The 23,149-nt window shown below is 36.1% G+C and overlaps 1 protein-coding gene across 4 annotated transcripts in view; it reads right to left on the reverse strand.

Annotated features, from left to right (window-relative positions):
- Nucleotides 1-587: 587 nt before the first annotated feature.
- The window catches only part of Cblb (Cbl proto-oncogene B, E3 ubiquitin protein ligase), a 164,865-nt gene continuing 142,303 nt past the window's right edge, over nucleotides 588-23,149 (reverse strand). For 3 of the 4 annotated variants that reach the window (XM_013028556.1, XM_013028557.1, XM_013028558.1), the window contains exons 13-19: nucleotides 22,650-22,744; nucleotides 17,097-17,243; nucleotides 13,374-13,471; nucleotides 13,126-13,257; nucleotides 9,926-10,066; nucleotides 7,197-7,316; nucleotides 588-1,503 (exon numbers count right to left, since the gene is read on the reverse strand). In XM_013028556.1, coding sequence (XP_012884010.1) covers nucleotides 1,244-1,503; nucleotides 7,197-7,316; nucleotides 9,926-10,066; nucleotides 13,126-13,257; nucleotides 13,374-13,471; nucleotides 17,097-17,243; nucleotides 22,650-22,744 — 993 coding nt within the window. In that variant the 3' untranslated portion in view covers nucleotides 588-1,243. The remainder of the gene's footprint in view (nucleotides 1,504-7,196; nucleotides 7,317-9,925; nucleotides 10,067-13,125; nucleotides 13,258-13,373; nucleotides 13,472-17,096; nucleotides 17,244-22,649; nucleotides 22,745-23,149) is intronic. The other variant, XM_013028559.1, reaches the window with a different exon arrangement.

A 23,149-nucleotide genomic window follows, 5' to 3' on the forward strand; every position in this document is an offset into this window, starting at 1 on the left:
GACCATCCACCATTGCGCACATACAAAAAACGAGCAAACTATGTTCTTTCACTGGATTGGATATTGGATGGAGCCAAATGGAGCCATGAATGAGAAGAATGTAAAAATTCAGTATGAATCCTGATTTGATGAGAGATAAAATTACTAAGAACTTTGCAGAAAAATGTTTTTGTGTGTGTGTTTGTGTATATATATATATATAGATATAGACAGTAGCCCTGGCACTTGGTGCAATGTGAAGCATGGCCCATAGCTCTTAGGAACAAGGCTGCTATCACACAAAAAGAAATGGACTTGATTTCACTTTGGGAAAGGGAGGCTCATGATATTTGTCTGAAGCCTATTAACGTATTTGAGGAAGATGGCTTTCTCTTTCAGCAAGCCTGAAAGCAATACAAGCGTACGTGTCTGGAGACCTCATTACATTCCTTCAGTACGGCACTGTAGGGAGCAGCGGCTGCTTTCTAATATTTCAGATTTTTATAGCCTTGTGGCATCCCTGGGATGACAAGAGATGGAGAATATGAAAAAAATGAAAGATTACACAGCTATATCATGGGAAGTTCCTGAACATTATTTTTTTAAAAAAAAAACCTTATAAAAGGTAGTTTATTGACAAGTAAATACTTTACAATCATGTTTTTCCCATCTCTCAACAGTGATCGTTTCCAAAGAAAAGACTCAGTAGTGAAGACCACACGCTTTTTTTTTTGCAATAGTTTGATACATTGTAAATCAGAACTTTCAAAACATCTGGAAATGGGAGAAATGGAAATGGACCCGGGGCTGGGGGTCGGGTGTAGAAGGATGAAGATGAGGAGGTGCTTTCGCTGTTAATGTGGACAGCGAGGGAGGTGATGGGAGATGTTACAGCAGACCTGACAGCTTCATCCAGGGGCCATCAGGAGCACAGTACAGGGATCAAAATAAAAACCCAACTGCAACTTTGCCAACGTGTAAACAAGGAAAAGAATTTCACAGATTCAAAAGTTCGAGAGCAGTAAACGTCTTTAAATTATTTTTTTTTTTTGTCAGTTCAACCCTGATTTCAAAGTATGGCTAGCAAAAACAAGGAAGCCACAGCCTCGACATCCTGAGCAAGCACACAGTCTTCCGAGAAGCTGCTGCAGGCCTCCCTTCCCAAGCTGCCTTGTGAGGAGGAGACTCCTTCGCTTGGGAGTTCACTTCCTGCCTCTCCTTTCATGCTCTGCTTTGCATGTGGGTGTTTATCCAGTTCTGGCTGCTATAGGTTGAGACGTGGGGAGACTGGAGGAGGAAAGGCGAATTCTCGGAGGATGCTCCTGGCCACTTCCACATTATTCTGGGCTATCTCTAAGGCTCTCTTCACCTCTTCGAAGGCATAACCCTCTCCCATGAGTTTGGCAATTTTTGCATCCACATTTTCCAATGCTGCCTCGGGCCCGTGGGGTTTTCTGTGGTGGATTTCTGGTGCAGTCCTGCGGGGTCGTGGTTTGGGGGGTCTGGCTGGTGCTTGTGAGGCATCTGTGATACCATTGAAACAGTGAGATAAAAAGGAAGACATTAGAACAGAATAGTAGCATCTCATTATTTTATGTTACTATCTTTCAGTACTTTCGTATTATGATTTCAGGTCCAATACTACTTTTACTACTCTTACAAATAAACTTAAACTGTGGTAAGTAGAAATTGCTCTGATTTGAAAATTATGAAGTTGAGGTAAATACTATCCCCAGTTTGAAAATTAAAGGGTTGAGGTTATAGTTCTACTAAAGAACAACCACTTTCCATTCCTGAGTCCATATTTCTTCCTTCAAGCCAGCTGAAATAAGAGTTAAGAAGAAAAAAAAGCATAAAAATATTGTCAAAACTATTAAAAATATTGTCCCCTTATTTGGTCACATAGACTACCTCCGTCTATGATGGCACGGGTTGTGACTGTCTTGAAGTGCCTTTAAATTAGGAAATGATATCTTTCTATGCTCATAGATATTACAGTATTTTTTATATTCCAAAATGTCCTGTGTCCCATCTCTGTCAGAGCAGAACTAGTCTCTGAAAAACACACTTTGTAGGATCTCTTCCTACCTCATTTTTCAAATTAACAATGTTCTGTCCTATTGAGGCTGGAGGAAAACTGAATTTAAAATAAAATAGCAATTGGACATGGTGGTTCATACTGCAATCTCAGTTACTTAGGAGGTAGAGAAACCAAGGAATATGATTCTAGCCCAGCCCAGTACTAGCCAAAATTTAGTCATACTCCATCTCAACAAAATAAACCAGGCTTGTTTTGGTGGTGCATGGGAGACTAGGAGGATCCCGGTGTGAGACCTGTTCCAGGGAAAAATGCAAAAGAAAAGGCTGGGTCATGGCTCAAATGGTAAAGTCACTGCCTAGCAAGTGGGAGGCCTCATACTATTGCCATAAGCAAAAGCAGAAAAGAGATAAGAGGAAAACCTACCATACTTCTGCTGCTCACCCACACACCTTTCCTCACCCACATACCTTGCCTGCCCTGCCCTGCTATCAGGACTGGGTGTGAGCACCACAGAGCGGTGTTGTGGTTCTGCCTCTGTCTCTCCCTGAGCTGTATCTGGGCTTCCACTGACTGGTGGGAAGACAGTGCTTTAGGCCCTCAGCATCGCTGGTATGGCCAGTGTCAGGGGCCTAGAACTAGAACTGTCTGAAGACATCCTGTTGTCCAAAAGGGCTACCACTTCCATTGTAAGTCAATACACAGTGATCACCCCTCATTTGCCAAAATGTCCCCACCGGGTGACTCACAGAGACATGAAGCCCAACACAAGAATCAAATCACTGCATTACAAACTAAACCAAGACACATGCACACCTGCATGTGAGAGCTACTAAGGAGGGCATCCTATAAAAGCAAGAGAGGTATCTGATCCATCTGTTGTACAAACTTCAATGGAGGAATCCAGAAATTTGAAATAAAGCAATGCAGACACTTCTGAAAGCACACTGTAACTACAGCAATGAATTCCAATAAAATTGAAATGTTAGAACAGCTGATAAAGAACTGAAAAGAATCCTTGTTTAAAACATTCCCAATGAGGTCTGGGAAGGTGGCTCAGTGGTAGAGCGCCTGCCTTGCATGCTCAAGGCCCTGGGTTCGATTCCTCAGCACCACATAAGCAAAAAGAAAAAGCCGGAAGTGGTGCTGTGGCTCAAGTGGTAGAGCGCTAGCCTTGAACTGAAGAGCTGAGGGACAGTGCCCAGGCCCAGAGTTCAGGCCCTACGACCGGACACCCCCCAAAAAAAATCCCAATGAAACCCAAAGAAATACAAATAAATACTTTAGTGAAATTAGGGAGAAAATGTAGGCAGGTGAATGAGAAACTGAGCAGAGAGAAAGATGAAAAGAACTGCACAGAAACTTGGAAATGAAGAATTCCCATGAAAAGAAAAGTTGAGTGTCATGGCTCTCCTTATAATCCCAGCTACTTGGGATCATATCTTTGTTGCTCTACTATAAAAATCAATCAATTAATTGTAGAGTCCACTTTTGACATAGGTTGAATTTTTGCTACCCCGGAAAATCTGCTTCATTATAAATGGACTTGATTTAATGTAGAGTTTCACAAAATCATGAATAAGAAATCTTCAAATATGGGCTGGGAAGGTGGCTCAGTGGTAGAGCGCTTGCCTTGCATGCATGAGGCCCTGGGTTTGATTCCTCAGGACCACATAAGGAAAAAGAAAAAAGCCGGAAGTGGTGCTGTGGCTCAAGTGGTAGAGCGCTAGCCTTGAGCTCAAGAGCTGAGGGACAGCGCCCAGGCCCAGAGTTCAGGCCCCACGACCGGACCAAAAAAAAAAAAAAAGAAATCTTCAAATATACTGTGCTTTGATTACATCTAGAAAGTGCTCAAGAAAAACTATTATTATTTGGTCTGTAAGAAAAACCATTCTGTGGTTATAAAACTGGAACTATATGTCCTGTTCCTGTCCTGGAACTATGGTAAAATTCAACTCTGAGACTTCCTTTGTTGAAATGAAACAAAACATAATCTTAAAAACAATTTACCTTAATTTGTCTTATCACTAATGATTTATACACCGCACAATTCTAATTATTTTGTTAAGCTCATTCATTATTTCTAATTGAGATCTTTACAAAGTTACCTACAGACTATTGATCCTAATATAAAATTCACTCAACGTTTCATCACTCTTCCCTTTAATCTAGTAAGAGAAAAGTACATTGGAGTTTATTTCCTTTTGTAATGAGATCTCCTTAATTTTGTTGACATATTTAGCAGTAAGATTATTCAATACAAGTCATGCAAAATTCTGTCTTTGTTTTTAAGTGTGAATTTAAACTGCCATTTAAATTCTGACAATATGAAAAATCTTTGCCAAGGCTAAGGCCGAACATGCATTGGTACAATATATATTACAAGAGAAAAGCAAATTGAAAAGAATTTTCAAAAAATCTTCCACAATACAGATCTATGCAAATTTAACACAATCCAGTGAAATCTTCCTTTTCATTAATTAGTTACATGACATATTTATTTGATTAAATATCAATTATTACATTAAAAACTCCCAGTCTATGAAGTATTTTCTTTGAGAGGAGGAAACATTTGAGAGAACATTTGTATCTGTAGACATATATGCCTCCGCCCTTTTTCAGATAAGAGGATAAAGACAGTATTTTTAAATTCAATGAAACTCTTTCTAAGTTCATTAGAAATATTCTTGACAGAAAGTGTGTGCATAAATAAATTACTATCAACTATTTAGACAGCTATTGAAGACAATAGAATTTAACCTTCAAGCTGCAACAATCAAACCAGAATCTTAAGTCATTTTAAAACCTTTAATAAAAAGAATATTTACTGAAAAATAATGCTACCAGAATCCTGAAGGCACCAGGTAACCCATTCTGAAGGCTTTTTTGTTTTTGTCTGCTTTTAGTGCTGGTCTTGTGGCTTGAACTAAGCCCTATTTCTGAGCACTTTTTTGCTCAAGGCTAGTGCTCTACCACTTGAGCCACAAGCTAACATCCTTCCGGCTTTTGGGGGTAGTTAATTGGAGATAAGAGTGTCACAGACTTGACCAGCATTAGTCTCAAGGTTTGAATGTGAAGATCTGTCTCAGAGAGCAAGGCCAGTCTCTGCTTCTGTGAACAAGCTGGAAAGCTGCATGTAACAAACCTGCTTAGGGAGTAGCTTCAAATACTTGATGTTACAACTAGCCAAAGCCCTCAGAGTAATTGGTACTTTTATTTCTTAGGTAACAATTCAAGCTCTTGGTAAATGGTAATTTGGAACATTTCAGCAAGGCCTATAGCTCAGTGCTTCCTGAAATTTCTGGAGTTAATTGTAAGCCACCTGAACTCCTGTATGTGAGCAATGTTACTCGGGCTCCATAACATGCTCATATTACACAGCAAACAGGTTCTTGGCAGTGTTTTGGCCACAGATTTTCCCATAACCAAAACATGTATCTTTTAATCTAGACTTGGTGGTATTTGAATATGTTGTTCTAAATCAGTAAGTTTCAACGTTGTATTTCAACATTATTTTCTGAAAGAATTCATTTCCTTATATGATGGCTATAAGGTGTTTTCTCTTGAGTTTCATGTGTTGCCATCAAATCTATCCTTTTGACTAGAAATCCAGTCTATTCATACACATCTGAAACCTCTGAGCAACTACAAGTGAAATAAAATGGGGAACATAGTCCAGAACTTGAAAATCAACATGATCTTCTGACTTATACATATGTTAAAACTTAAAACACACACATACAAAAAACAAAAACAAAACCCCAAAACATGCAGAAGCATTCTGACTCTCATGAAGAACGCAAGTAGGAACCTACCTATCTCCTGTTGCTTTTTTTTCAAAAAAAAATCCTTAATTATCTGAGTTCAAAGATGATTATTACTATGTACAAATCTGTGAAGTGAAGCTTGAGCTTAAAAACAAAACCCCAAAAATCACAAAACAAAATCTCTTTAAGAAAAACATCATTTTTACAAATATAAGACAAAAATATTGCTCATAACACATTGTATTAAGCTTAACACAGAGACATCAACTCCTCTTCCTCTTCCTCATCTATCCACTTGTATACTCACCTACATATTCATTGCTATCCACCCATGACCTATCTATCCATTCAAGAACCATGAGGGGAGCATTATGATAGTCCAGGACTATGCTAGGGGAACCAAATGTTTGAGGTCCCCCCCGTAACAGTCTTATGTTGAAACCTAAACCCCTATGTGATGGAATTTGGGAGTGAGTGAGAGTTGAGTCTTTATAAACCAGCGTACTGTCCTTATAAAGACCCCACAGCCTTCCCTTGACCTTGTAAAGACATAATGAGTCCCTACCCCTATGCAAAGAAGATGCAGGTTCTTTCTCAGACACTAAATGCTGTCACCTTGATCTTGAACTTGCCAGCTTCCAGAAATGAGAGAAAAGAAAGGCTTATTTGGTTAAGCCATATAGACTATGGTACTGAGGTATAGCATTCTAAATTGACCAAGGTACTCAGTGATACTCCAACCTGCAAACTGCTAATATATCAGCAAGGAAGACAAACAACAGTTAAGCAAATGAATAAATGATGAAATTTCTGGTAGTGACGGCTACTATAAAGAAAAATAAAGCAAAAGAGGGTGTAAAGTAACTACAGGAGATTAGGGAGCTGCTTAAAAATTCAGAGAAGGACTCCCACGGAAAGCAAGTCTTTAATTACTAACATTCGGCGCAGGACCCATATTTAATAGCTACAAGGCCTTCTGTGAGGAGGGGTGGGGTTGCAATGCACAGGAGCCCTAAATAAGCTACGAGAATGAATAGGTACTGAATAATAAAACTGGTTCGGTGCTAGAATTAATTCTGAAGAGATTTCTTCCTTAATGGAGAAATAAGAGAACATGGCATTTTAATATACAAAGACATTTTTTTCCCTTTTGCTACATTTGATATGACAAAACAAAAGTTAGAGAATGAATAAATCTTGACAAGGCTCATTGACTAATAAAAAACAATATTCAGCCTGAGTTTTTTTCTCCCTGAGGCAGTTTTGTGGGCATTCTTTTCATAATACAAGCCCTATAATTAAAATGCAAAGGTGACAAAATTATACATTAAATGGAGAAAAAAGTGTTCTGAACAGCAGAAAGCAACTGTGCAAACCTAAGGTGTTATTCTTACTATAATTAGCCAACTCACCTGAAGATGACGGCAGCTGGTCATACTCCTGTGATACTCTGTTGGATTTGGCATTTTCTCCTGGCAATCTCCTAGCAGGAGGCAAAGGAACTTGGCCACTTGCTAGGTCAAAAAAAGGATCTTTAAAATAAAAAACATTTTTAAAATTAAAGGGATGATCTCAGTTTATTGGCTGAAGGGGAAAAAATTCTAGAAATTTTCTCTAAAGATTATAGCTTGCAAAAATAGAAAGTGAATTTCATGACTGATTATCATCATCATGTTTTCTGAGGATTATCAAATCAGTTATTTTCTTTTAGTATTAGGTAGACAAAAATCTGTAAAAGCAGACCTGACATTTGGATTTGTAGGGATTAAACAAATTTTTGTATGTAAAATCTTCAAATAATTATTTGGGGGAAGAGAGAGTATTGAACTTTTTCTTAATTCTTTTAGTTTTCTACTGTCTGTAATATTTCCAAATTATACTCAAATGTAGAAAACAGGCAAGTGAAACTAGATTATTAAACATAAGAATATTAAGAATTCTACATATTCCATTGATTTAACTTTCATTTGAGTTTAGTATTAAGCATATAGAAGAATGTGGCTATTTCAGAAGAAAAATTATGCTGAAAATGTTTCTATTTTTATACTAATTTTGGACTAGATAATGCAAGGCAGGATTTAAAGTCATTAATTAATTACTATTTTATCTATCCCTGTTTGAGTGCAATAATTATCATCAGGTTTCCTGGGGATCTTCTGACTTCAGGCAAAAAACATGCTTTCATTAATTTCGATATTAAAATATCTCAAATATTGAATAATTTCAATATATGAATTTTCATTAATTTTCTTGAAGTTGAAAAGGAGACAAATGAATTCCACATGATATATATCAGTCTTTTGAGTTGTTAGAGGTGATACTCTTTTGGAAACATTCTAGCTCAACATTTTCAAAGCATGAACATGCATCAGTTGTGAAAACACATTTTGCTGAGTAGTACACTCCAACAGTTTCTGATTTAGTAAAGCATTTATTTAGAGCAAATATCCAGGAAATGCAGAGGCTGATGATGGGGAGACCACAGTTTGAGAATCACTGCACTTGTCCTTTGACCCTTCAACACCTGAATGTGTTCCACACCTGAATCTCCACATGGGCTGGTCAGAGTAAGGTCTTCTGACTTCCAGTTGAGAGAGTAACCTCAGGAAGGCACGAGCTCCCTTGCTAGACATATCATGACATGCCACACGAAGGCCACTGCATCTTTTCAACAACTACTAGTGATGATGTGGCTTTTTCTTCATTTTACTTGGGCAAGATCATTTCTAAGTCCATGGGGAAATTTTTTCATTTGTCTTGAGTAAAGTCAAATTTGCTAGCTTTTAGGGTTGAATTGTGATGCTAAGATTGGATTAAAAACCTCAAAAGAGATGCCAGGTGAAAATACCAGTGAACAGAAAGTAGAGTAAGGGTTGCCAAAGATGTTGTATAGTCTGTGCCCTGCACAAAGACATCCGGTGAAGAATATGAGCAAGACATAAATGCTGCCCTTGCTTTGTTCCTTTTCTGGCTCTGAGTCGCAAGAGGGGTGCCTGTTTCAACCCACCCACAAGCACAAAAGAATGTTTTTGTGTAATACAGCAGAAAAGCACGTATATGCTAGCAGTTGCCTTGGGTTTGGAGACAAAGAATCATGAAGCTTTTGTTGAGAACTCCAGCTTTTGTTAAGATATGATTGGCTTTTCCAGAATAGATGGCTCATGTACAGCACTAGGCATTATTGTTTTGCCAAAGAAATATTGTATGAAAGGCTGAAAATGGAAACCTAAAAGAAGAACTGGGCCATGTCTCTGCTTGGCTCTCCCCCGAGCCTGAAGGAGCCATGAAGCTCCTGTGCGCAAACTGTCCTGCAGTTTGAAAGTTCCGTTCATAGAAAGCTAGAAGGCTGGCAAGCTGGGCCCACTAAATGCCAGAATAAAGACATAGATTTAGCTAGGCCTTTGATATAATATTATGAGAAAATTCAACCTCCTTTTCTGTGATAACTATCACATTCTTTTAATTAGGTTAAACTATTTCCACAAGGAAAATCTCAAATACCACTAAGAAAACATGTATCACTATTCTGCCCTAAGATATCACAGACGGAATAATAGCAGTTAATAAATAACAGGAATTTTAAACTCTTGTTAACTTGGCTAATAATCTTTGTTTTAAAATTGAGTTAAATTTCTGCAACTTTGGAAGTGGCGCTGTAGCTCAAGTGGTAGAGCGCTAGCCTTGAGCTGAAGAGCTGAGGGACAGCGCCCAAGCCCAGAGTTCAAGCACCACGACCGACAAAAAAAAAAAAAAAAAAAATTCTGCAACTTTATTCTCCTCTTAAGTCCTATCACAACCCATCCACTATATTTCTTCAGATAGTATAAGGAATTAAATACTTGGCCAAATAGTACTCGAAATATTCACCTATGACCCTTGAAAACCTTTGTTTTTAAAAGAAATTGCATGGCATATTGGAAAAATTACCTGTAACAATGTACATAAATTAAAAATGGAAAATGTGAAAATAGAAACTGCAATATTGAAATTTTATCTGCTGAGATTTATGTCATAGCCTTTATATAGTATAAATTGCTATTCTTACCACTCAGTATTGTTTTCCCTGCTAACCCTTAAGAATGACTTTCACTTTAAATAAAAAGGAAAAAAAAAAGTCTTCATTGTGTTATTAACCTCCTACCTGAAGGAAGAAGGAAAAGGTCCTGTCCTGAGGAGGGTCGGCTACTGGAGCCAGGAGGTTTTGTATGTTCAATGAGACTATGCCTGGCAGGAGGTGGAGGAGGTGGGAGGGAGGGCGGAAGGGCATCAAAAGCATCTTCACCTGCGTGAAAAGAAAGGTCAGTATAAACAGGAGACCTTCATTAATCAAAACATACAGTGTATCAAGCAAAAACAATACCACTTATGAAGTAATTCACTTGCAGGATTTGCCCTGCAGTTCGCTGACTTTGATAACAAGATCTAATTATTTTGTGCTAGTGTTTGGGGGACAAAACACACACAGATTCATTCAAACACACCCATATAGACTGTTACTTCTAGGTCTGTCTATAAGAACATCCTTGAGGGTTATGGGAGAACTCAGGGCTCCATTGTATTATATATAAATAATACTAGCACACTGGAAATTTGAATTAAATTTTCTTTTTAATCAGTCATACCAGCTGAACAGAAATCTCTATGTAACCAAAGGAGTTCATGGTCTCTAATTAGAAAATCACACCCATGTACCTGTAATTTATGTCACAGAATAGTTTTAATCACCTCAGAAGCTTTGTTCCTCTGGATTTTAAATCGTTTAAACTAACATTGCAAACGTCTCTGATTTACTGTCAAAATAGACAGAAAATGTACTTAGACCAGAGGAATATATTTTTTACTTAACTATCATCTCTTAAAGCATCATTCAATATAGACCTTCCTTTAGTAATCTGTAAAGCTCAATACTTACTTTTTTCTATTTTTTTTAACAAATATAGAATAGAGCAATACGGATTTATGTCTACCTACTTTTGCCCTGCCACTTCTTAGTATTCTATCTGAAGTATTCTGTTCTTTAAAAGAAAAATAAAATTAAGTGCACTTAATATAACTTTTCAATCTGCCCAAAGTATTTCGTAAATGAAACAGGGTATGTATAAATATATCCATATTCCAATAATAAAAATTCATATTCATTAAAGTTGGATGATTTAAACATAAAGACTTTTTAAAATGGTCTCACCATTCACTTACTGAGCTTTTCTTAAAAAATATTCAAAAGCTTTCTAGTCATCATAAATATTATAATTTAAAATATCTAAAGATATATGAGAACCTTTTATCATTCTGGTCTTTAGATGTGTGTCACACTATCACATTCAAATCTTTTTCTAGCTCTTAAATACCAGACACCATACTAGGCAACTGAGTGACATGAGGATCAAAAATCATAAAGCTGTGATGCAAGGATCTTAGATTCCATGAAAGCTGGCACAAAGATTCATATTTATGAGTCACTTCACCTGTGGGGTGAAGATCTTTGGTTGTTTCCATATACATATACATATATATATATATGTATATATATACACACTTTGAAAGAGAAAATATGTACACAAGGAGCATTTTTGTGAAGTTATAAGGAACAGGAAAACCTGGAATATTAGAGTGTTCAAAATCATTTATTCATGATATTAAAGGATGGGTTTCCTATGCTGAAACAGCAGTATGAAAAGTATACAAGAAAACCTAGAGGAAGGTCAAGTGAGAAGACAGGTTGGAACATCCATCTCTATTAGCTAATGATTCAGTCATTACCCATATATGGCTATTACATTTATTTGTTTTTATGGTATTGAGTATTAAAGCCTTGGCTTTGAGAACTCTAGATAAGTGATCTACCACTTAAGCTATGGTCTTAACCCTTTTGGTTTCTGCATTTTATGTTTGAGACAGTGTTGCTAATTTTGCCTTGGTTAGCCTGAAACCTCTTGAATAGCTGTGATTTCCAATATGAACTATTATACTTGTTGTCCATTACATAAAATGAATAAAAGTTTATTTTCACATAACCATAAGCAAACACATACATATATACATATATACTTAGGCATACATGCACGCATGTTATGTTTACATTCCCTTAGAAAGTTCTATTGATGCCAGAAGCTGATGGGTGACTCATGCTTGGAATCCTAGCTACTAGGAGACTAAGGTATGAGGATCATGATTCAAGCTCAGCCTGGGCAGAAAAGTCCAACAGATTCTATTTCCCATTTACCAGCAAAATGTTGGAAGTGAGGTCAAGTTCAAGACAGAGAGTGCTCCCTTGACAGAAAAAGCCAAGCAAGACAGTGAACCTCTAAGTTCAAGCCCCAGTACTAGGATACACAGATAGACAGACAGACAGACACACACACACACACAAAACACACATACACACAAACACATACACAAATAGAGAAAGGTATACTGAATAGTGTTTGTCTAATTCATGAAAAAGTGCTTAATCGCTGTACAGGAAGCGGAAGGAAGAAAATGACTGTGAGATATTAGGGGCTCTTATAATTAATGTAGGTGAAAATAAAGTCCTAAATTCTGTGTGTGTGTGTGTGTGTGTGTGTGTGTGTGTGTGTGTGAAGAGGAGCAAAAGACACTGCAATTTATGTAATTCAAAGAGTGGCCAGTGCTGCTGCTTGTGAGAAAATCCCAAGGTCCATTCTATATTTCTGGCAGCATAATAGAAATACAAGCAATTTTATGCTATCGATATTTATTACTGTGATGTCATGGAGGTGTGGAGACTTTGCTTTTCTTCCTCTAAAATTAGCATGAGAATGCTCTTACCTAGAATAAAATTAACAGTAACAATGGAATCCACAAACTTCAACAAGGATACACAACTAAGTGTACCTTTACTTATAGTCACAAACATACTTGTTTCTTACAGTTTGAAAGAAATAAATTTGTGCTGTAGTTGTAATAATTACCTAAAACTGAATGTGTTCTTAGTTTTCTGTAACTGAGAAAAAAATCAAAATAGAGGTATATACAAGGCTAGGGAAAATAATGTAAGAGTTATCTCTGATTTCACAACTTAAAACCAGCTCATATGCTCTGATTTCAGTCAGCTGCTTTGTTTTCTTGTAGTGCTAGGAATTGAAACTAGGCCTTGCATATATTTGGCCAGCACTCTTATCGCAAGCCACACATATCCTTTGTTTTAAGCATGTAAATAAAGCAATGGTCACGTGAACATGGAAGTCAGCATCCACTCTCTCATTCCAAACAAATTCATTGCCCAGTGTATCTGTAATTACACAGAATTCTGAGTAGCAATAACGCAAATATGGAGAGAAGATATGGGGAGGTTGTTCAAAATTTCTTTAAAATTTCAACCTAATGGAGGGATGAGAAGATCATAATCAGAGGGCGTCTTGTTGAGTGAAGAACCATGCTTTGGATTGTCCCAAGTTGGAGGCCTGGCAGGTGGTAATGGCACTGGATCAGAAGATGAATCAAAAACATCTCCTAGAGGATAACACAAAATCTTCATGTATTTTCAGAGAAACAATGGTGTGGAATTTACCCTTTAAATTCTGACCATTGAGATGGAGAGCATAAGGAACAATCTATGCCATACATACCCTTTAAATAGATGCCTAACTCCGGGATGTTTGATTTCTTCATTTCTGAAGACATACCATGTGTTCCATTCAACAGACAATGTCCATTATCACAAGACCTACAGCAGAGATCAGAGAGCATGAAACATCAGGATTTGAAATTCCATCTCAAAGTTATTGGCAGGGGTTTGGGTAGAGGGAACTAGCATCCTTGTTTCTAAAATAAAGTTTAAAAATAAACATATACTCCTTTTCTGGAAACTATCAATAATAGCTATAAATATTCTTACTTCTGCTTTAGAAATCAGAATTAAATACCATACAAAAGACCAACAGTCAGTCTCCTTCCTCACTACCCTCTCAAAAGTTAAAACCATACAAGGGCTATATAATCTGCAAATACCAAAACCACATCTATGACATTAACATACCTCTGTAAGAGAAATTTAATAATATCTGGTTGAGTTTCAGAAATAAAATTGTAAAGTATGTGCCAAGACAAAAAATATTTGACAGTTTCAATGACTTCATTATTTGTTAATGGTACAGAATATTATATTTCATATAACTTGAGCCTCATTCAAATAAACAAACTAGAGTTTATATAAAGAAATGAAAACTTTTCAACTTTCAATGATTCCATTATAATTCTGACAGGAATAGTCAAAGACCTAGAGTTTGTAGTGAAACTTATTCTGAGGTGAGCAAAAGACTGGTTGTATGATACAACTTTACTAGTAGCCTTAGGAACATAATAAATATTTTAAAGTGGGTGTCTGTACAAAGCAATATTCACTGACCACAAAGCCTGTTTACTGTTGGTACTGATACTGTATACTTCCACTGTGAACACAGGGATAAATTTGGGACAGGAGAAGACAGTGGAGGGTCTGGATACCTAGGTATGGCCATTAACACATCAGCATCATGCTATAGAGCAATCAACCATCATCTAACAGTAAACTAGGGAAAGCAAAGTTTCCATTTCATTTTTCTATGAATTACTCTGAATTTTTACAGCAAAGTAAAATTATATAGATAATGGAGGAGATGGTGGATATTTGATTAGCTACTCCAAGAGTGCTTTATCTGAAATTCATTTCTATTTTCCCTGGTGGCCACTTCTCTTTAAGAGGCAAGATATGGTTCATTTAAAAATAGTTAGCATGTATTAAATCTTCATAATGATGATGGATTTTTTTTCTACTGAAACTAAATTGAATTATTCATTGACCATTTCATTTGCCCTTATATTGACAATTGACTTTTCTTGATATTCCATAGCAGGGGAAATATACAGGGACAGGAAGGGTTAATCTCAAAGAGTGCTTTGGAGAGGACAGAAGATACTTCATTCATCAGCTTTCAAGAACAGATTAGATGAAAAATTCAACACAATTAAGCCTAGGGATTATCAACATTTATTACTTCTCCATCACAGTAAAAAGATGGTAATGATGGTGATAATTCAAATTTACTTTTAGGATCCAGGAGGCCTGCCACCAAAATCTCATACTCTGTGATGTGACAATTAAAATTTAGCATGTAAAAATTGCACCCCTCAATCTGCCAGACATGGAAAAATGAGATTCCCAAGGACACAAAAAAAGCTTACCCAATTTCAGTTTTTAAAAATTGTTATTTATAGGAGCTAAAGCAATGGAAATCTGTAAGAATTTATACTTGATGAAAATGAATATTTTCTTTTTTCTTTTTTTTTTTTTTTGGGTCTGGTCGTGGCGCCTGAACTCTGGGCCTGGGCGCTGTCCCTCAGCTCTTCAGCTCAAGGCTAGCGCTCTACCAGTTGAGCCACAGCACCACTTCCGGCTTTTTTCTTTTTGCTTATGTGGTGCTGAGGAATCGAACCCAGGGCCTTGAGCATGCAAGACAAGTGCTCTACCACTGAGCCACCTTCCCAGCCCTGAATATTTTCTCCATAGATGTTAGATCTATTATTAAGTAGACACTGGGTTCTTCTGATATAACAAATTGTCTTGCAGCTTTTTCTTTGTCTTTTCAGTGATATTACTTTATCAACAAATGTCTTAAACACTAGAAATTAGCAGAACGGCATTGGTTCTTGCTTTGCAAAATGAAGGCCTGGAAAGTAGACTGTAACTTAATTTTGGTTAATATTTCTGCCGAGCACTAAAAATCCTAAGCAGAGTCAATTATTAAGACAGATCTCTAGTTAAAATAATGATTTGCTTCTTTTTTGCAGGTATGTCATTTTCTGTTTCAATAAGATACGTGAAGTAGAAGACTGAAACACTTTTTAGTCTTTTCATCTAGAAAAAAGGGAAAACTCTCATAAAATTCTTTGAGTCCATTGACTTAACCTCAAAAGGAAATGGCACATTGAAGTGGCACTGAGGAATGTATCTCCCTTCCTACGCCAATCAAGAGACTTTGCATAGCAGGGCTTCTGAGCTCCATATTACAAGCTACGCCCTGGTTCAGGCTTGTTATGTGAGAGGAATTAGAACTCAGAAAGTTAGGCTTGAAACTAAGATTTCATTACTTAGTACCTCATATATGTCAGTCAGATTAAAAGTATATAAATATTACTGTAGTTTATTAGCTCATTTATACACAAAGAATCATGTTTTTTCTTAAAGACAAAGTAATGTTTCAAGACACAAGACTCTTATTAATTCTTACTGTATCTAAATGTGGCTGATACTTCACACCCCAAGGATATCATATAGTAAAAAAAAAAAGGAACAGATAAAAAAAAACTATTATGCTTTATATATACTTTTATCTGATCCAATAGAAGGTAAAACAGAACTTGATATTTGGTGCTGGACCAGGGGCTTGAAATCAGGGCCCAGGCACTGTACTTGAGCTTCTTTTGTACAAGGTTAACACTCCACAGCTACAGATCTAATTCTGGCCCTTTTTGATAGGTTAATGGAGATAAGAGTTTCATAGACTTTGCTGCCTGGGCTGGATTTGAACTGGGATCCTCAGATCTCAGCCTCCTAAGTAGCTAGGGTCATAGGCACGGGCGCCATGGGTACCCAGACAGAACTTCATTTCTTTTAAAGTTAAAAAAAAGTAACTTGTTACTCCTTTTTTTGTTTGTTTGTCTGTTTTTCTTTTGGTGCAGGTCCTTGGGCTTGAACTCAGGACTGAGCATTGTAACTAAACTCATTTTTTGCTCATGGCTAGCTCCCTACCACTTGAGCCACAGATCCACTTATGGCCTTTTAGTGATTAATTGTAGGTAAGAGTCTCATGGACTTTCCTGCCAGATCTGGCTATAATCCACACTCCTCAGATATCAGCTTCCTATGTAGCTAGAATTACAGATTTGTGCCACAGGTACCCCAGTTTCTTTTCTTTTTCTTTCCTTTCTTTTCTTTTTTAAAAAAATTTAGATACAAGCAGGGTAGCAACAGCCAGAGAAGGAAATCAATATAAATTACACTAATCTATACATCATAAAAACAAATTCTAAAGAGGGCTGATGTAACCTTTGCATCAGATCCTTACCACTAGTTTTTCTGCAGAACATACGTGCTTGAAATGGATAAAATTCATTAAAATGGCTATAAAAATGCATGGAGTATTTATTCATTCTTATTAACCCATGTGTTTTCTGGGAAAGGAAGAAGAAAATAGTATATAAGAGGTTTTGAGTAAGAAACCAAGGATTTAGTCCAGTACATGTGATTGAACTATAGAAATGACAAATGCTTATGCAGATGTTAATGTGGAACAGGCTACTCATATTCTTACCGAACTGGAGGTTTTATATTATGACAATGGGATGGTTGTGAATTCAGGGAAACAGGATGAGATGAAGGAATCTTGTACTCATCGTCATCTTCCTCTACTGAGTCTCTTGTTTTCTCTGAAAGAGAATTTGCTAATGGACCAGTACACCTACCAAGGGGAGAAAAAAAAATCCAATCTCGTTTAAGAATAATAAATATTCAAACAGGACAGTCTGGTATGACATACTCAAATGAAAAAAGCTATTTGATCACATTCATCTTTCACTGACAGGGTAATTGAGATGTTCATATCCTAAATACAAATGGAAATGCTTTGTAACCTTTTGTTAAGATTTTCTTTATGAGATAAAAGATTTTTCATACTTATAATTTTAAATGTCAGTAAGGAAAAAAATCTACTTTTAAATCAATAAAACTTAAGCTCTCTTATGAAATAACAATTCACAAGTTGTTCTTTTCTTCCCCTCAACAACAATTAACAACTAAAAATGGATTGAATAATTAAAAGGAAATGAGAGAATTTGTTAAGTCTTTTGAGTACATTATTGATATGACTTAGTATGCCTGTCTAAATAAAAGAGAATGAAAATGATTACAACAATAATCTAACATCAAAAGAATTTTAGAAACATTTTACAAGAGAAAATAAATGGAAACAAGCAAACAAAAACTGATTATATTTCACAGCTCTTGCTACTGCAAATTAATCTCATCTTTGCTGAAGCCAAAGAGAAATGCTAAAGGAGATATGTACAAACTCAATCTATCCAACAGTAAGACAAACAAGAGTCTTGCAGGCCAAGAGAAATACACAAGGATCAAATAATTTTGCTAACTGGCTAGATTCCCAATAAGTTTGATCCAAAAAAAAAAAAAAAAAAATTAAAGTGATTGCAATTCACAGCACCTACTGTAGAGGGAGCAAGCAACCTTTGGTATAAAAAGCCCTGATGCCAAAAGTAACTTTTTTCTTCTCACTAGAAGTTCAGTTATCATTTATGTGAAATGCTTGGGACTAGATGTGCTTCTGATGTTAACTTTTTTTAAAAGGTGGAATACTTGCAAAGATTTTACCAGTTGAGCATGTCCAATGTAACAAGAGGTAGTTTAGGATTTTGAGGTTTTTGGACTTTCAGGACAGTGATGTTCAACAAGAAGTTAGAAGGAAAACAACTTTTTACTGTTTAATGTTTACCGATACATGGAGACACTAACCATGCCCGTGTTTCAACAACATATCTAAGTTTCTAGGAAGTACACAAATCAAAGTGTATACAAATACACAAATCTCCTAGAATTTTCCAAGTTTATTTTTGCCTCTCTTTGAAGCAGTTTCCAATACGAATCTCTGGATTATTGATTACCAGAGCTACCTTAAAATCAAAGGCTTTAGGAGTGAGAGGAAGCGGTGACACAGTGACAGAAGGTCTGATATGATGGCCCAGAGCACACGCTAAGAGCTTCATTAATAACCTCAGGGTCGTCCGCGGGTGAAATGCTTGTCAGTTGAAAGTGAGTACATGGGACGGTAAATATTGGGACTTGATGGAATTAGAACAGAATTTAAAGCATCACTTTCCCTCCCATAAAGTTTTGTAAAAATAAGATGAATTTTTAGGTCAGCACATAGGGATATAATGGTTTAGTTAGTAACTTTTACATTTCAAACTGAAGGCTGACAAACACATTCCTCTAGAGCATTTTGTATTCCTGGTATAAGGCACAACTCCACTGGGTGGATTTTCTTTATATTCTATTAGCCCATTAGCTTTATCCATTATCATGTACATGTCAAACATATACTACCCTTATCAAGTTGTTTTCTTTCCTGATCTGAGCGATTGGGGTACTTAAATTACTCAATCAAACGCCTCAAAAACAAAAAACAAAAAGATCCACCTCTACTCTGTTTATTAAAAAATTCATAAGAAATTGTCCCATGTTTGTCTTTGAACTTAATATTTTCTATTATGGATATTAGTTTATGTCCATTCATTGATACATCTTTCTAAACTATATTTTACTCCATTTCCGTAAGGGTTGAGAACTCTAGTCCATTAAGGCACAGTATGTATGCAAGATATTGAATACTTACAAGACTTTAAGCAAAAGTAATGAATGGTTATGAGAGAAGTCAGTGACTATGGTAGAAGGGAAAAAGATCAATCATTGGTAGAAACCTTCACTAGGTGAGAAAAATTTTAAATGCCATACATCATTTTGCTTATTTCCTACATGTAATAATCTTTCTTCATTTCATAACATCTGAAGGTTTGAAGATAGGAATACTTTTGTGAAAATAGAAATTCAAGTTTGCCATTTATCAGTCTATATTTTTATGCTATGTTATTCTAACTCTAGAAAGAAACATTCCTAACAGAAATCACTTAGCTTATAGAAGAAATAAAACAAAATTTAACTATATGTCATTTCCTCAAATCAGTAAATTTGTGTTAAAGGTTCATTCAAGGCATTAAGAGAAGATAGCACAGTATAACATTATGCTTTAATAGAACGTATGCTTTAATAGAAAGCAATTTACTGTGTAGCTTTCAAATGAGAGTAAGGATTTGAAGTCACCCTGTACTCTGCTCTCCTATATTCATGCTCTTCACTTGGATAAATTCATTGTTTACTCCCTTAGGATTTTTGGTTTCATGTTTAAATAGTATCCTCTCAAAGAGTTCTTCCCTAAGCATCTCATCTAAAATAAAGACCCATGTATCATTATTTTCCCTCCTAACAATCACCAATGGCCAACAACATTATAATTATATCCTGTTCTCCATAACTAGAGCACAAAGGATTTTATCTTGTTCTTGTGGATTCTAATCAGTATAGCAACTAAAAAGAAATAGGATTGCTAAGCAAGATTTGGATTCTCTATTCAACAAACTTCAAATATCTGTACCTAACTACTGAAAAATGTAAAATAACCCACAACTCCACCTCCATCATTTGAGCCAAGCAACACTGATTGGTTCAGAGGTACTTGAATGCTTATGGCTACTATTGTAAAAGTGTAAAGGCCCATTTCCAGATGACAAAGCACAAGAAAAAATATCCTTAAGAAATAAGGTACAGTATTGTAGAAAATTTTCAGATAACAAGAGAAAAATATCAATAGGCCATTAAAATCTACGTTGAAAGGAGTGACACTGATCAAGATGCATAAACTGCTTTCTCAAATGGCAACTTCCTTGTACAACTACTTACAGATAATAATTTTATAGCAGTTGCACTAGAAAATGAATCCGCTGTTTAGCATTCTTTATCAAAATATTTGTGTAGCTAAATCAAATAATTACAATGTTTTGAGGGATAAAGTATAACTCTATGGCTGATCTTAGGTGCTTTTACAAACTGAAACAGTAGGAAAATACCTGTAAAATACAGTTTACCACAATTTAGTTCTTCTTGTCTGACTCACAGAAGTAGCTGCTTAATATCGAGTACTAACAAAGCAACCTGCAATCTCTAATCATACTTGGCAATAATATGAATTTAATGGATGGAATCTGAATTTATTTACTTCATTCTCTGAAGTTCTCTGAAGTTACAGAGGTAACTATGATGTCTTATTATTGCTTATTCATACATTTAGAGTTTGTGTGGGGCTAGCATATCACATATGTTTTCACCACACGGAAAGGTGCGCTTACTTCTATCTCCAGTGTCTGCTAAGTACTGGATTTTTTCCAAGAAAAAGTTTCCAGTGAAGAATGGTCTGGGCTCCCCGCTGTCTCCAGAATGATGTGAAATTTCACACTCTTGTTTTTTCTCAGGCATTATCTTATCTACCCATGTCCATCCTAGGGATTCAGGATGCTTCCATCTACAACAATCCCTCAAAGTCATATAGACTAGATTAGATAGATAGATAGATAGATAGATAGATAGATAGATAGATAGATAGATAGATAGATAGATAGATAGATAGATAGATAGATAGAGGTAGGTAGATAGACAGATCTAGATCTATATGTGTATGTGTATGTGTGTGTGTATATATCTACCCAGTGTATATCATACAAGTTCTCTAATTTCATGTTTCTTAATATTTCTTCATGTTTCTTAATATTTTCTAAAGTGCACATTACATTCCTTGGGACCTTAGATTTATCTTCCCCTTCTTTTCACGTATATAGTAGGAATTCAGGGTCCTATAAATGGAGGAATGAAGAAGCTCTGAGATTTTCCAAATATAAACAAAAATCTTTCTTTGGTTGAGGTGTATGTAGTAGTAGAATGTTTGCTTAGCTTGTATAAAACTTTGCCTTGAGTTCCCAACAGAGAATGATTAATAATAATAATAATAATAATGACAATGATTGGGAGTCCTACCAAATAAAAGTCAAATCAATCAAGAATTCTCTATGAAAGAATTAAATAATACAGATATTTCCCCAAACTATATAGCTTTTTCTCAAGTTAGCAAACATTACAACATAATACATAATTATATGTGCAGAAAATAAACTGTAGGAAGATAAATTAAACATTAGTCTTAACCATTAAACAGAAGTCACACCAGTTTTTATAAAACATAGATCCTGAGTTATGGGCCTTTAGGATGGAATTTCTGAAAAGGGAGAGCATAGAAGGGAGGCATATTCCAACTCACCGAGGGAGAAAGGATACACAGACATGACTATAGAGTGAGCGTTGCAAAATATCTATTTGGGTAACATTCTGTCGGACCTTACTGCAAGGCAAGATGGTTAACTGAAAATAGCTAATTATTAGAAAAAAAGGAGACATTGATGGTTTGGAGTAGGAAGGACACCTGAAAAAAGCAGAATGAAAACTAAATTAAATTGGATGCAGTGAATGAAATTCTTGTGAAGAATTTATATGCAGCCTGCCTCACATGAAGAGCAAGAAAGTAAAAACAGGGCTACTGGGCTTCAGCCTGGATTAATGGGGATGCATACTACTCAACTGTCCAGTGTGCCTGAGTACCCATTTCTCAAATGAGACACAATGAGGTAACTCGTTTTCTAGTTAAAAATCCACTGATAGAAAATCTGAAGTGACCAAAGCTTAAGGCTTCCAGTCATCTAGCTGTGTAGAAGGCAAAGGGGCAATGGAAAGATTAGGTGAATCAGGAAAAAAAATGCCAAAAGAACAGTGATGAGTGGGTAAATGGATCTGAGAAACAGAAAATTTGTAGTAACCAAAGACTACTTCAGATTCAAACCAGGGGTGGAGATAAAATGAAGCACCACTGAGAAAGAGGTTTAAGTTGGAGGGGAGGGAGAGAAAGCTCACTGAGCTGTTCTTATTGTACCCTGTCTTAGAGCAGGAAACACAAAGCTTTTATTGTCCACTACTTTTTAAGAAGTCTAGATTCTAATAAGCATCAAATCCGTGATTACTAACAAAGAACTGAAAAAGAATTCTGGTACTTGAGTTCACAAATCTGAATGAATTGTATTGTCTTTGTTTATTTCTCTCTGTTCACCCTTTAGTTTTTTGTATTCAGAAACACAAAATCATTCTTTCTCTGCACATGAACAAATGATTCTGTTAGATTGAAACGAGGAAGACTCACTTTATGCTAGGAAGAAGGGCAGTAAGTGGAGGAGGAGGAGAGAGCCGAGGAGGAACATCATATTCTTCACTTCCAAGGTGACCATTGGAAAAGACCTGAAATAAATCAAATGGTTAGTTTCCAGGACTTTAACTCCTGGAGCACCTTAAAACAATAGTTGAATTGGAATTTAGGGAATTTCTATAATTTCCATTTATTCAAATTGGTTCAATTTGATACAATTCATTTAGCAGTGAGGGATGCTGGAGGATGTTTGACCACTATCCCCCAAAATGTGCAATATAATTCCCAAGTATCACTGAGGTATTGTTATTATTTAAGAAATAAGATAGAGACAGACAAATAAATAAACCAGTAGTACAATATCCCAAAGACAGTTTTGATTGAAAACTAGGAATGGTGTAAAGAAAAATATGACCCTGGCACAAATTTTCATTTCATCTTTCATCCAAATAAAACTATTTTAAATAGTATCTCTTAAGGGCCAAAAGAGCTGTAAA

This window comes from Dipodomys ordii, unplaced genomic scaffold (assembly GCF_000151885.1).
Source record: "Dipodomys ordii isolate 6190 unplaced genomic scaffold, Dord_2.0 Scaffold111, whole genome shotgun sequence".
Classification (NCBI taxonomy): Eukaryota; Metazoa; Chordata; class Mammalia; order Rodentia; family Heteromyidae; genus Dipodomys; species Dipodomys ordii.